At 41.5% G+C, this 16,150-nt stretch overlaps 1 protein-coding gene across 1 annotated transcript in view; it reads left to right on the top strand.

The window, feature by feature from the left end:
* The window catches only part of LOC126092078 (tubulointerstitial nephritis antigen-like), a 570,548-nt gene that overhangs the window by 516,411 nt on the left and 37,987 nt on the right, over positions 1-16,150 (top strand). Inside the window, exon 4 of the mRNA XM_049907500.1 lies at positions 11,982-12,253. Coding sequence (XP_049763457.1) covers positions 11,982-12,253 — 272 coding nt within the window. The remainder of the gene's footprint in view (positions 1-11,981; positions 12,254-16,150) is intronic.

Raw genomic sequence — 16,150 nt, 5'->3', positions numbered from 1 at the left:
ACATATTTCAGGTATTAGGCCGTTACACTCCAAGCGATAAATTCATTAACACATCAAATCCGACAAACATGACAGAGGCAGCTACTAACGTACGGTAGGTTGATAGGGAGATTACCGAACAACCCGAACCGCAGGTTGCTCTAACCCGCCCCTATTCCACAAGAGAAAAACGGACCACCCAATTTATAAACAACCACCTTCCCCCGGGTGGGCAAACGGAGAAGAATGGTGGGACGACCCTAAAGCAAAACGGCTGGTGACCTCGCCAAGAAAACAAGTAGATTTAACAAGAGTAAATCAAACAACATGTCACCAATCACTTAACTTTTAATAAATTGCGCTTTCTCGAGAAGACCTGGTGCAGCACCCCCAAATCGCTCTCCCGAACCGTCCGCTGCCAGCCGCAGGAAGGCGTGCCGATCTCCCGTCTCACGGCCTCGCAGCTCATACCGGCCAGACTGATGTCATGGGTTGACTCCTGTTGCTCTCGTGTCGACCGCGAAGCCACTACCCCTCGCTATACGCCGTGGCCCACTGGACACACGTGCCGACCTCACATGCGCCGACGCTCAAGACGGACAAGTCATCTTGTGTCTCAGTGCGCTACCGACCAACCGATCGATCCAACCGCCAAAGACCATTGCCTGAGCAAGCTCGAGCAGACTGGCGGCCTAACGCGCAGACTCAGATGCAGGAACTAAGCCCCGACCGGGCGACCACTCGCTGAGTTCTCTTACTGGCCGAGTGGAAACAGATTCATTTGCCGGCTTTAAAGGCTGATCCGAACGACAGACAGACACTAACCGCCTAACAAATGCGGACGAGAGACAGACCCAGACTGACTCTCTGGCGAGCTCATAGCGCCCCTTAAATGCACATGAACAGGCAACCTTTCCCCTTTCCCACCAGAGGGAGGCACCAAAGCTGCGATTGCCATAGCGGCGCCACCGCTAGAAACGGAGGGCGACTGCTTCACACTACGCGCTGCGGCGCGCTCTTCAAAACAGCAATTTTTACCACGGCTCAACAACAAAATTGCCAAATAGCCCCTTGCAGTAGTGCAGCCTTGCAGAGTAACCAGGGAGCCCATGGAAGTCCGCGATCTGGCTTCCCAAATAATCACCGAACCCTTGCCATGTTTCACTCTTGGGACGTAAACTCGGACAGACGTTGGATATAGTGTGACCTAATAGCATTGTCGCATTGCTCCATAGTCCGGGTTTTATGGCTTCGGCACCACGTTTTCCTGTTGCGAGCATTTGTACCACTGATAAGTGGTTTTGGAATTCTTCGCCTTGCAATTCACAGTTCATGGAGCTCCGTTGATGTTGTTTGGTGCTGACAGGGTTGCCGAGTTTTGCAGTGACTTTTGCAGCTATTTTCCTCTTATTTTTCGTCTCAGTCCTCTTCAATGATTGTCTCTCACGATCACTCAACACACCCTTTCGTCCTCGTTACGACTTAACGGTTGATTTTTTTTCTGATTTTCCTATATGCGGTATAAATCTTCGATACGGTACCTTTTGGAACGCCGAACAGTTTGACTACCTTGGTTATGTAAGCAGCCACTATATGAGAACCAACAGTTTGACACTGTTCGAAATTTTGTACCTTCGCTATAATGCACTCACAACTACACGGACCATTGTTCTGATCAGGACTGACACTTGAAACGTATTACGGTCATTGTACAGCTGCCGTTTGTTATTAAATACAACAGCGAAACCTGCACGCTTGGCTAGCACCTGCATTTATGTTGATGCATGCAATTCTCGCAGTGGTCCCATATTTTCGTGCAACCCCTGTCGGCACAAATGTTAGCAAGCAGTATGATAATAAGTTATTGGCGTGGCAGTGTATAAATTACGCTGCTGTACTTTGCTTGCTTTTTGTTAATGCTCGGCTATTTCATGTTTTGTATAGTTCCTTTCTTGATGGGGTACGATGAATTAATTAACCGACCCCGCCAACCGCGAGCAATGCTCTTACATGACTTGTGGCAAAGGTATTAAGGTTGACCGCTCCAAGCTCTTGGCATCATTTATCAGTTCACCTGATGATAACAACGACATCTGTAGTCGAAATACTGTGCATGTTTGCTGCAATAATACAGGTTATTACAGTAAATCCCGACAATGTTAGTCCTCCGAAAGGAATTAAAAGTTTGACCGTGAGCTCACGCTTTCGAAGGAATCGTACTATGTTTCATTATCTGAAAGATTATGTTTTGACAGGAGACAGTATTTAAGTCAACGGGGATCGAACCAGTGTTATTCGAGTTGCAAAGTGAAACTGCAGTTTTGTAAATCAAAGGATCATCAGCCTAACTAGGCAAAATGTTTCCAGGTAAGTGTACTCTTAATCAAGAAAACCGACTACTGTATATGACAACTTTAAATTGCAGCCTGTTTCGTAATTCTGATACATGACAACAGCCCAGTCTAGCTAGTATTTGTAAAGTAACTATTCGCGAGCAACACAGATAAAAGCTTAAAATATTCTGGAAACAGACTATGGCTCACTAACGCATATTTTCTGTTTCAGAGCAAGAAAGATAATTTTCATTACACAGTACCACTTAATAAGGGAGGAGCACAGTTAATTTCGACATGAGGAGGCTTTAAAACTTTGCTGTGGAAAGACAGTAAAATATAAATATTTATCAAATTGTTATTCTCACTAATATCATTACTATTTGTTTTCGAGGAGAACACACAAGCGTTTGAACTATTTAGAATATAAGTGAAGCATAGGGAGCCTGAGTTTGTCACGATCCCACTAGTTTATAGCCAGTTATGTTTATCATAACACAGATGTCTCTAGAGTGATTACATCACTTCATAAAAACTATCCTGTAACAATTGCTGAAATACTTGTTGAACATTAAGTAGGGGCTCAGAGACTGCACTGTATGTTAACTAGACATAGTACAAACACTTCTGACCAGGCATAGTGAAGATGCATACACAAATGGAAATATTAGTATAAACGCGGTATTGCAAACGTGCAAAGTACAGAATATTTGTGTTAGCGTTTAAACTGTAATAACATATAAATATTTCTAATAATCATAACTCCATTCTATTACAACAGTACTGAACAAAGCTTTTGATTAGGATGAAGGTTGAATGACGTAATTAGGCCTTTTTCTTAGCAATTATTCTTTTGCAGTACTTACACTGAACATGTGGAGCTTTTCATATAAAGATTAATTACTTGAGAAAATTATTGCTCCACTAAACTGTAACGATTCTGTAGTTCCATAGAAACGGCCCAACGGCCTTGCAGCAATGGTAACACCGGTTCCCGTCGGGTTGCCGAAGTTAAGCGCTTTCGGTCCTGACTAGCACTTGTAAAGGTGACCATCCGTGGCCGCCGAGCGCTGCTGTCAAGCGGGGGTGCGCTCAACCCTTTTGAGGCCAACAGAGGAGCTACTTGCTTGAGAAGTAGCGGTTCCGGTCACGGAAACTGACAATGGCCGTGAGAGCGGTGTGCTGACCACGTGCCCCTCCACATCCGCTTCCCGTGATGCCTATCGGAAGGGGATGACACGGCGGTCGGTCGGTACCGTTGGGCCTTTCGAGGTTGGTTCAGACGGAGTTTACTTTTTTTAGTTCATTAGAAATCGGATACTCGAAATAGTTATAACACTAGGAATAGGAACTTGTCCAAGTGAAAAACCTAGGAATAAATCAGTGTTCTTGACACAAAATTGAAATTGAGTTACTTATTATTTGCAATTTAAGCAACTTATTAGTCCAGGCACATAAATACAATAATAAACTTTACTTCTAGTGAAGGTGGTGGTGGTAACACAAGTATGACGTCATCATACGTTATCCTGGCTCTTGATGATGTGAAATTGCTCTACAAATTGTCGTCTTGGCGCCGGAATTTTATGATTCAGAGCAAACCACTGACCTAATAGCCAATATACATCCACATCAGGCATAATTACCTCAATCTTGCCGCTACCCTTGCCTCCTTTAGCACTGAAGATGTTCACCGTTTGCTAGCCAAGCACCGACTATCTCTCTCACAAAGACTACTTACAGTATGAAACTTCCTGGCAGATTAAAACTGTGTGCCGGACCGAGACTCGAACTCGGGACCTTTGCCTTTCGCGGGCAAGTGCTCTACCAGCTGAGCAACCCAAGCACGACTCACGCCCCTCCTCACAGCTTTACTTCTGCCAGTACCTCGTCTCCTACCTTGCAAACTGTACAGAAGCTCTCCTGCGAACCTTCCAGAACTAGCACTCCTGAAAGAAAGGATATTGCGGAGACATGGCTGAGCCACAGCCTAGGGGATGTTTCCAGAATGAGAGTCGTGCTTGGGTAGCCCATTTGGTAGAGCACTTGCCCGCGAAAGGCAAAGGTCCCGAGTTCGAGTCTCGGTCCGGCACACAGTTTTAATCTGCCAGGAAGTTTCATATCAGCGCACACTCCGGTGCAGAGTGAATTCTCATTCTGGACTACTTTCAGTACTTCGCGCCAAGCCACCTTCCCCTTTCCCGCCTTCATAGGTCGTTACGGAGGCACTTCCCTCCGAGTTTTACATCTACATAACCAACGTAACCTAAGCATGAACAAATTTCTTACACAACGTTTTAACATATTCACATTATAAAAGAACATTATTGTTAAATAACTTTACAGAAAATAAGAACAGTTACTTACATATGTCATCAATCAAAGAACATAGTAATATAGATATTGCATTATACACAGGAAAACATGGAGCAAATACGATCAATATCGACCATAGGCGTTACACAATGATCCGGCATTTCTCTCGGGAAGTTTTGCTTCATTCGAAATATGAGACATTCCCATAAATCATTCCCAACAAATTTAGAGCCGATCCTTCAATAATCCCGAGACCAATTCCAGCCATTCCTATTCTCTGATCGATATATATGGCTTCATCACTACAGGCGAAACTGTCGCCATTAAAACGTAACAAGCAGGAAGGGCAGAATGAGGAACTGCCATGCTGTCCACCCCCACCCCCTCTCCGCCCTCAGAATACTCTATTGTGCCCTAACAGTTCCCTCGCTTCGCTCAGAGGTGAACTCCAATACGAGCAATGCTTTCTGGCGGGCTCCAGGTTGCGAGATAAATCCCCGTGACATTTATTCCTCGCGCTGCAGAAAAGGTCGCTCGCGAGGGAGTATAGGGCGCTGCGCGAGATGTCGGATCGTATTAATGCCTCAGGGCAGCCTTTGTGACCTGCTTACTGCTGGCAAGTGAAATGTTACACCGCCCACCTGGAAATCCTATAGTAGTGTGCCAATAGACGTGTGTACATTTTCTGCAGGTTCTGCTTCAGAGCTTTGATTAACTTTCAAAATGACGTCATGTGACAGGTTTAGCTGGCGTTAATTCTTTAATAAGCGACCGATTTTGATCAAAGACCATTTTCCAGCACGGCTTCGGTTACAATGCAATACAGTGACCTCAAAAATCAGCACAAAATCAAAACGTCAGCAGCAAATTATATATGGAGCAAACATGCCCATGATGTAGAATACGTTAGGGGAAGCTGCCCAAGTGGCAGAGACTTTTACAAGATCCCTATGAGCAGATTACAATAAAACTGTTTCGTGGTGAAATGTACGACATTAATACCAAAAACTCACAAAAATAAGTCATTTTAATACTATTAATTATGTATTTTTTAAAATGTTTATAAAGATAGTCTTCAACACTGATTCCGACGCTGGACGCACGGTACGAGAACCGAAACATTGCAAACGTTAACACAAAAAAATTAAAATGTAACAGTAATATTAAGGTTGTTATAAGCCTTCAAAATAACAGTTCATTGTTCATTTTTGAAACGTTCTCCTCCTGGAAGGCTAGTACAGTTGGCACACGGTAAGGGAAATTCGGAATTCCGCTTGACGAAACCTAGAAAATATAATTGTCTGCAGTTTTCTTGTTCCTGTTGAATTGAAACGTTCCGGTTAGCCATAAACTGATTTTTGTTTAGTTTAAAGGTAAGAAACAGTTGTCTAAATGCTTAAGATGTTTGAGTAGCTTATTTTCCAGTTCACCAGTGAAAGTGACTTCGCCAAGAAGGTAGCACTGTTGCACATTCTCCTCTTTTTAATGGGAGCAATACTTCTTCCTAATCAGCTCTTAGAGACCGAAATGTGTCCTTCTATTCCCCTGACGCTGCATTTTTCTGATAATACGCCATATACAGCTTTTTACGTTGTCTTTTCATACCATTTTGATTTCTGTAAAACTGCCATTCTCACAATAATCCCTGAAAAATCAAAGACAGCTTCAGTACGTTTGTCTGTGGAACTAGTTCTCTGTCTGGGTTGGACTCAAACGTTGTGTCAGAGACTGTAGGTTTTAGAAGACTTACTGCTATTCAAATGCAGATAACTAACAAAGGAACGCATTCTAGTTCTTAATTCACGCACATTACAATTGTTTCATTAACTCTACCAAAATAGGTTCTGAAATTCCCATGAGAAATATCTGCGAAGCGTTAGTAACAGTCCACATTCACTTAGAACGGATTTCTCACCATTGGGCAAAGGCAAAAGGAAAGTGGCATGAGAAACAACAAGTGGGTGTGTTGCCCTACAATTTCAGAACTGTGAGCTTCTGTCATCTAACATGCAAATTGGTAGACCAAACCAGTCCGGTGATGGAGCCTGAGAGGTGGTGAGCAAGCTCGATTAACGTTTACGTATTCTATGTCACATGAGCATGTTTACTCTTACACAGCTTCCTGTTGATTTTTTGCCATTGTTCTCCTTTTTTTAAATCATTGCATTCCAATAGCTCTTGTTGTTAACCCAAGCCGTACTTCAAAGTAGTCTTTGATCGGCACCGGCCACTTATTAAAGAATACTTTTAATAGCAGCTTAAGGATTTACATGTCATTTTTAAAGCATATGTGCATTTTCTTGGTTCTACAGGTTTAAAACGTCTAGCTACCTAGTATTACGAAAACGAATAGGCATTTATACGAGGGTAAGTCAAAGAAAAACCGTAAATGTATGACAAAACAGCGAAAAATGGCACCAGACGCCTGTACGTTGGTAAGCTTGTCCACAGCAATCGACGGATAATCAGTCGGTGGCTACGCCGAGCCTCTAGACCACTATATATGCGTCACGTTTAGAGTCAAAACCACTCGAAACGCTTCGTGGGTGTTAATAAAAATTTGAATGAGGCTAATGACTGTCTTAATTTATCTTTTATTATAAACAGCCACCGATTTGCATAGAACGGTCGTGTATCAGCGAAACAAAATCAGTCAAAAATCCTTATTATAATGTCTCCGATTGTTGCACAAACTCCGGGCGAACTACCAGATATTTGTAATATGCTGCCACAATATTTCGAACCAGAGTACTGTGGCTATCTTAATGTGAATACCGAACGCAAGACGACTAAAGAATTCTGTGTCGAAATATCGTGGCAGAAAGTTACAAACGTTCGGAGCTTCAGCCGAAATGTCATGGACATTCTATACGCCGGGAAAGCTTTAAATTTCACATGTTTCTGCTTTTACCGATACATATCTCCCTCCGTAGCTGAGTGCTCAGAGTGTCATGAAGAAGATGCTAGAAATTCATCTGTAAGGTTTTCCTACAATAAAGAAATATTAGTTATTTCATTACTACAAATAAACATTATGAAATGCGGCATCTATTTATGCAGAGGTAAAATTACAGCTCCGAATAGGGCTTAGTAGCGCTTCAAAATATATATAATGCGTTCTTCATTATAGCATCCAAAAAGCGAAAGACAGGAGCGACACAACTACTCAACGTAGCATCCCGTACGAAAAATATTACCATGAAATAACATAATCTCCTGCGAAACTAAAGAGAAAGACTACTGCCGCTGTATATATACGCAGGCATTGTATACCGTGGACAGAAAGAAAACGTCAGTGTATACCCAACAAATTTGAAATTAAGCTCCTGGAATCAGACGTTTATTCCATCGTATTCATCTTATTGTGTCCTATAAACAATATAAAATGTTGTGAGGGTGTGAAAAGAGAACTTCATATAGGCGTGGACTACAATTATAGAAAAAAATACGTCTTTGGTATCTGGGAGTGTCTGTCTCGAGTGAAAAATACTCATTTATAGGTTCAGAACCAGGCTTACGCAGGTACTGCTGCTCTTGGTACATAGACAAACGGAGACCATCCACTTCGTTCTACACCTATTTATGTGCATCACTTACTCGTGCCCAATATACAGCTGCTCGGGCTTCAGCAAAGACAATTTCCTCTGTTGCTTCGAATGTACTTTCACAGCTGTAAGCCATGAATTTATCACTGACATACCTCTCAGCTCAGGAGTGTCCGTTAGCACTACGACTTCTACCTGACCGTTATGCAACACACACTGTCCATCAGTTGTGCGGGCTGCCTATACGGCAGTGGACTGAGCTACGCGACCACTTCCATAGAGTAATGTTTGACAATAAAGATAATAATCAAACTGTTAATGGATTGAATAGTAAATTAAAGACTGAACGACTCTTACAGTTTTCTTTTGCATTGTGAGCTACATAAAGCTTGATTTACTTCTGATCTACATAACGTATTTTTTGAATGACAAGTGAATTGAAAGAGTGGATGCCGTAGGTGTTCTCACATCGAGTCAATTAGATCATACAAATACTGTCAGTATGTTCGAATGAACAAGAATAGCACCGAACCAGGAAAATAACAAGAAAAATATAACGTTCGGTGACTAGTTTTACTTATTTGTAATTATTTTTAGGAGAAACTCAATCTTTCCAGAATACTTTATGAATTGACTGGAGCTTTCATATCGTGAATTCTTTAAAAACTTGTGTTTTGATGCGCCGCCATTCACTCTAGGGTAGACAGACCATTACTATACGCACAATATAACTTGGCGCTTTTTCTAGGGCATGCTGGGAGCGTAAACACTATATCTTCGCCAAACACATGAGCTGCTGCTGCATGAGGACAGATATGTGGGAGGTAATGCCCCTCCTCCTCCTTGCCTCCTTGCAAGGCAGGCAGGACACTGGAATCAACATTGCGTTCACAATTCCTACTACAATGCTATATTGCTACTTTTTTTTTTAGTCATCAGTCTCCTGACTGGTTTGATACGGCCCGCCACGAATATTGCTACAATGTGCTGTATTGTTCCCTACCTCAGGTTGCATCGGCCAGAAAAAATCCATCCGACCTGAAGTGATCCGGCCTTCACCGATACCTTCGCAGCCATAAAAGTGCCAAGATATGTTCTGCATAGGATACCTATGTAGAAAACGTGTAGCGGAGAGCCTGTATGATTATGTAATAACTATCAGTAGTTCGCTTGGCTGCCACGAGGCTTCGACAGCTGAACAACATACGGAATAAAATCCACCTACTGGCAAAGCAGCAGCTTATGTCATTGCTAAAAGATGAATCAAAATCATATCACTTAAAATGCTATCATATGTAAGCTACCTAATTCTACACGGTGCAACAACTAACATTACGCCCTGCTTCTCTAGCTGTTTTTTATAGTTTACGTTGTCGTTGTTGTCATCAGTTAGAAGACTGGTTTGGCAAACCTTTGGCGAACCTGTACAATTTTTACCCCTTAGTTTACCCATACTGAGTATGAAGGGGCGATCTGTTTTTACTTTCTTAGGAGAAGAAAAACTTCTTAACCAAGATCGTAATAAAACACTATATTGTGGATAACTGGTTTAATAAACTATATTAATATCATCAGATCTTCGTTTAGGTTATTATAAAAATCTTGTGCCAGATGCACACAAAATCTTTGCATTAAATCTCCAGATGCAAACATATGACACAAATGATGTGTTGGCACTGCATCCTTATGATCATACATCGTGCCTACTAGGGCGCCTCAAGACTGTATGTCAGTTACCCCCACAACTATAGGAGGTTGCTGGTTCTTACTCCACAGTAATACTTTGGAGATAATAAGTAATATGTGTACCTAGTCTGGTTGAAATCGATTCAGAGGTTTACGAGGATTTTTTTTTATAGGCAGCTTTGCCCGCATACGCAGATGTCACATATATTTTAGATATATTTAAGAGCTTCAAAGATATTTGTACACATATTTCTCTTTTATGTCCAGTGAATTTCGCCCTAAAGTTTCAATTATTATGACATCATATCTCCTGAACTCTGCATTGTACAATGATATCATTTTGTAGGTACAATCAGGCCTTATGTGAATACCGTTTCTGAAATGTGTTGCGAATAGAGTTGGTAGTAAAGAAGTGATAAATCAAAATGTCATGGCTAGTGCGTCAGTTTCACACCATGAACAGTGAAAATGTAGTAGACGACAAACTTTATTTTCTTTCTTCATTTTATGGATAATGTCAGCGAGAAAAATTTCATAAAGGTTTGAAATTATGTGTAGAGTTTGTTGCAAGTCGCAAAGTCCTCTCATTCTTAGCTTCTGGACACACGCACGTCGTGGTCTACACTTCTTTCTCATCACCTCCGTACCTTTATAGGTATGTGATTCTTTCCCCACGGAAATTCTTCTCTGACGGTAAGTGATACGTGCATCAAGTTTGGTTGAAGCTGGTACTATGGTTTAGGAGCAGATATGTCGTGTACACCCATACATCGATTTTTATAGTACTAGTATGTATGGATTTCATGACGGTAGCAATTCTAGGCGACTTACCTTGCCCATCCCTTGCCGTTTCTGACAGAAATACAGGGTCATTCTAAACCTTAAAGCTTTCTTTTCTTCTATCTGAAATTTAGTTCCTTTTCCAAATTTCTCTTACGTTTCCTTTGCTGCTTCTTCAGTGTACAGATCGTAGGCTACCATCTTATCTCATCCCATTCTCTTTTATGTCCTTCGCCTCTCGTAATGGCGACCTGGTTTTTGAAGAAGTTGCGAATAACGATTACCTCCCTGTATTTTATGCTTGGACTTCAGCATTACAAACTTTGAAAATTAGCCTGACGAGTTACATCTTTATATACTCTGAGAATGTCTGCCCAATGGAGAAAACGAAAAGTTAAGAGCAGAAAGATGTGTCTCAGAGCACGGTCTAATACCAATTAAATGCAAAATCTCTGAAATTGTTAATACCGATAGTGAAAGCCTGCCTTTTGTGATCGAATGCTTGCATCGTCTGTTTGTGTTTGAGAAATTGATTGGAAACTTTCGTCATGTCAGCACGTTGTAGGTGTCGCCACCGGCGCCAACCTTGTGTGAATGCTCTGAAAAGCTAATCATTTGCATATCACAGCATCTTCTTCCTGTCGGTTAAATTTCGCGTCTGTAGCACTTCATCTTCGTGGTGTAGCAATTTTAATGGCCAGTAGTGTATTAAAGGCTATTGTTAATTAGATAAGAGATGATAAAACATGCTTGACCCAAAAAGACACATAGGAAAATTTTTATGTATCCTTGACATGGGAAACGGCATGTTCTTCACAGGGAAGAATTAAAAAAGACGAGGCACTCGCCGGAACTTAAGTCAAGTCTTGGTGGTGACTTAGCATCTATGTACCGCATTTTTAAAATGTGACTACGCCTATTCAGGCAGTTTTAGTTTTATTTCTAGACCATGCCCTCGTAGACATATTATAGAATCAGATATATCTTCTGGAGAAGGCTCAATTACTTGGGCTGAGAGCTCGCTAAAGGTTGGCTTCATTACCGCAATCCAAGCTGAATGTTTCTTATATATTAGATTACCACGGTTGCTGACTGGGCTGTAGTGCTGCAAGTACTAATTTAAATCAGCCTAGCATGTGAGTTTCTGGCCGGCCGGAGTGGCCGTGCGGTTCTAGGCGCTACAGTCTGGAGCCGAGCGACCGCTACGGTCGCAGGTTCGAATCCTGCCTCGGGCATGGATGTGTGTGATGTCCTTAGGTTAGTTAGGTTTAGTTCTAGGGGACTGATGACCTCAGAAGTTAAGTCCCGTCGTGCTCAGAGCCATGTGAACCACTTTTTGCAGGAGCTTGCTGTGGCTGTCGCTGGCGGCGCTGGGGGCGAGCCTGCTGGTGGCGGTGGGCGGCGCCGACTACTCGGACCTGCGCGGGCCCTACTGCGCGACGCGCGGCACGCGGGGCACGTGCTGCCCCAACCGCCAGGACGACTGCTCCGTGCCCATCCTGGGCACGCTCTGCTACTGCGACGACTTCTGCAACCGCACCAACTCGGAGGACTGCTGCCCCGACTACTGGTCCTTCTGCAAGGGCATCATCCCGCCGCCGGAGCCCGTCCGCGGTGAGTAAACACCTCTTCGTCTCGACCCACTACTCGTAACAAGTGAGTCTGCTGCAGGGCCCCTGCTGTTCTGACAAGGGAAGGACGGACTCAGCATACAGGAAAGTCAAAAAACCTTCGGTGAAATTAAATGCGAAGGTGGTAACATTGAGAGCGCAATGGGAATGTCATTGTTAAATGCAGAGGAGAGAGCGGATAGGTGAATTAGACTAGAGATTAGATTAGATTAATTATTCATTCCATAGACCCATAAAAGAGGGAATTCTCCTGGGTATGGAACATGTCAGATAAACACATTACAAAAATGTAATTACAAAAACTTGAGCTGCATTAATTTTAATGATCCTCAGTCAATTAACAGTAAAATTACGTACATGAATTAAATTTAAACTTCTAATATTTACAGGTTTAATATTTACATCTGCTTTCATTAAATCCATCGTTCAGACATTTGCTAGTTTCTTGGCTATTACAACCAAGTATTGTCAAAAATTAAAGTAAATTATTCATTTCAGTGATCCTCAGTTAAGAACAGTCAGATTATGTACAGGATTTAAAATTAAACTTCCACTATTTACAGACTTAAGACTTACATCTGCTTCCCATACATCCATCATTCACACAGTAGGTAGTTACTTGGCTGTTATAAGCAAGTATTGTCAAAAATTAAAGTATAATAAATTGGACAGTGTCTTGAAAGGAGGATATAAGATGAACATCAACAAAAGCAAAACGAGGATAATGGAATGTAGTCGAGTTAACTCGGGTGATGCTGAGGGAATTAGATTAGGAAATGAGACACTTAAAGTAGTAAAGGAGTTTTGCTATTTGGGAAGCAAAATTACTGATGATGGTCGAAGTAGAGAGGATATAAAATGTAGACTGGCAATGGCAAGAAAAGCGTTTCTGAAGAAGAAAAATTTGTTAACATCGAGTATAGATTTAAGTGTCAGCAAGTCGTTTCTGAAAGTATGAAGTATGGAGTGTAGCCATGTATGGAAGCCACGTATGGAAGTGAAACATGGACGATAAATAGTTTGCACAAGAAGAGAATACAAGCTTTCGAAATGTGGTGCTACAGAAGTATGCTGAAGATTAGATGGGTAGATCACATAACTAATGAGGAGGTATTGAACAGAATTGGGGAGAAGAGGAGTTTGTGGCACAACTTGACTAGAAGAAGGGATCCGTTGGTAGGACCTGTTCTGAGGCATCAAGGGATCACCAATTTAGTATTGGATGGCAGCGTGGAGGGTAAAAATCGTAGAGGGAGACCAAGAGATGAATACACTAAGCAGATTCAGAAGAATGTATGTTGCAGTAGGTACTGGGAGATGAAGAAGCTTGCACAGGATAGAGTAGCATGGAGAGCTGCATCAAACCAGTCTCAGGACTGAAGACCACAACAACAATAAATTGTCATTAAAATGGTCTACTGCACTTGTTGAGAAACTCGTGGATGGAATAGAAGGAGTTGGCGACCAAAAATTCTTTTACATTATGTTTAAATTGTGCCTTGTCTGAAACTAAACTCTTAATGGTTGCTGGTAGCTTATTGAAAATATGCGTTGCTGAATACTGGACTCCTTTCTGGGCAAGAGTAAGTGATTTTAAATCTTCATGTATATTGTTCTTATTCCTAGTATTGACCTAGTATTGATACAGTTAGTTGGAAAAAGAGAGGTATTATTTACAACAAACTTCATTAAGGAATAAATATACAGAGAAGCTGTGGTTAATATGCCAAATTCTTTGAACAGGTTTCGACATGATGTTCTTGGATTTACACTACTCATTACTCTTATTATACGCTTCTGTACTCTAAAAATATTTTTCTCTGTTTGTGGAGTTACCCCAAAATATACCATATGACATACTGGAGTGAAAATAAGTAAAATATGCCAGTTTTTTTACATTTATATCTCCTATGTCTGACATCATTCGCATTGCAAAGACAGACTTGTTTAGGCGCTTTAGCAGTTCGTTAGTATGTTGCTCCCAACTGAATTTATTATCAAGTTGTAATCCCAAGAATTTTACACTCTCAGCTTCTCCTATTTCCGTATCATATTTTATACACACACCAGAAGGAAATCTCTTGGAAGTTCTGAACTGCTTATAGTGGGTCCTTTCAAAGTTTAATGTCCGTGAATCGGCTATGAACCACTAAACCAGAGTAATTGACGGCCTCTGTGATGGGGAGTACTTGTCTGCTGACGTGACAGAAGGGTTGTGGAAAGGGGCCAAGATCAGTTACTGTTACTTACACAAGAACACACAACGTTTTTCCTCGAAAACCACTGCTAAGTTTTCTCTTTAAAACAACAAGGATCAATTCACGGCTGAGGGCCCAAGTAACTTCTCAATAATAAAGTTTAAATAATTTCCTTTAAAACGCAAGGATTTAGAGAAACGGCTGAAGGCCTTACTTAAGCAAAAACAAAATATCCTTAAATAATTCCCTTTAAGGCACCAGAATTTAGACAAACAGCTGAAGGCCTTACTTAAGTAAAATTAAAATATCTTCTCGACTAAAAAGCCCAAATAATATTTCAGATCAGCAAAGGAAATTCTTTAAAAGGCAAGCATTTACAAATCTCGGCTAAAATCCATATTAAGGAAAATTTTCATTAATTCCTCGCCTAAAAGCCCAATAATTTATCAACATAATAAAAGGCAACCTTTAAAGACAAGCATTTACACAGTAAAACAGAAAACCATCTTAAGAAAACTTGAAATATCTTGGCTTCGGAGATATTATCAGTTCGGGAACTGAGTATTGTGTTGTTTTCATCATCGTTTCATCATCAACGGCGCGCAAGTCGCGTCAAGTAAAGAGACTTGCAGCAGGTGGCTGAACGACGCCAGATGTGGTCTCTTGGTCAATAATGCCATACGATCATTTCATTTCATCAGAACATGATCTATCCTGTTGAAAACAGTACCTGCGTAACACAGAAATGCCGTAGACTTATGCGACACAATACTATTCTCATCAGTCAGCCGATGCACGGTTGGTCGATAGAGCAACGGGCGTCTGATCCGTTTTTATTATAGCCATTCTGCCGAAATGCGTTAACTCATCTGACAAACTTTCATGGTCTGAGATGATATGGGTCTTATGAACCAAGTTACGAAGTGCCCCTTCAGGCTGAGCTCGATGGTGACAACTGTCACTCTGAAGATACAAACATGTGGGCTGGCTTCCTATAAAAATTCCTCTTGACCAAGGAGCCATCCTTTCCCAGCTCGATAGCGAATATTCCCATGGGTTTAAGTGAGATCTAAGTAGCTGCAAATTGTCACTATTGTGAAACCAAATCTGAAAAGTATCGTCTACATGTCTAAAAAAAAGCATGCAGGTTTCAATGCTACCTATTCCAGGACAAATTCCGCGAAATTTTCCATGAAAATATTGACAATAGGTGACGCAGGGCACTCCAAAGTAACTCCGTCTGCCTGCTCATAGAACAGGCCACTGAATAAAACGGAAATGGAAATTAATACTGTCGTAACAGGTTAATTATTTCAGCACCAAACCTAATCCCAGTCTATCAAAACTAAACCGACACAGGAACGACAGTGACGAGAGAGATCAAATATCAGAGTCAGTCAAACGCAAAAGACATATGAAATCTGTCGAATTCCTACTCGGTAGCTCAACAGAATAGCAAGGTATTTTGCTATAAGGTGTATCGCATCGTCTTTATTACTGACAATAGTCGTAAGAGGAATTATTTATCACTTCTGAAGGCCATATAAACTACGAGGGATAGCATAATACGAGTTATTACATAGCGACAAGCAGCCTTCGGCAGTTATCGAAATAAATACCCAGCTAAATCCCTTTAAGTTTTTGAATATTTCATACATAGGAAGAAGCTAATGTTTCACGCC

Source organism: Schistocerca cancellata, chromosome 7 (genome assembly GCF_023864275.1).
Source record: "Schistocerca cancellata isolate TAMUIC-IGC-003103 chromosome 7, iqSchCanc2.1, whole genome shotgun sequence".
Taxonomy (NCBI): domain Eukaryota; kingdom Metazoa; phylum Arthropoda; class Insecta; order Orthoptera; family Acrididae; genus Schistocerca; species Schistocerca cancellata.
This window is presented reverse-complemented; position numbering and strand designations above follow the sequence as displayed.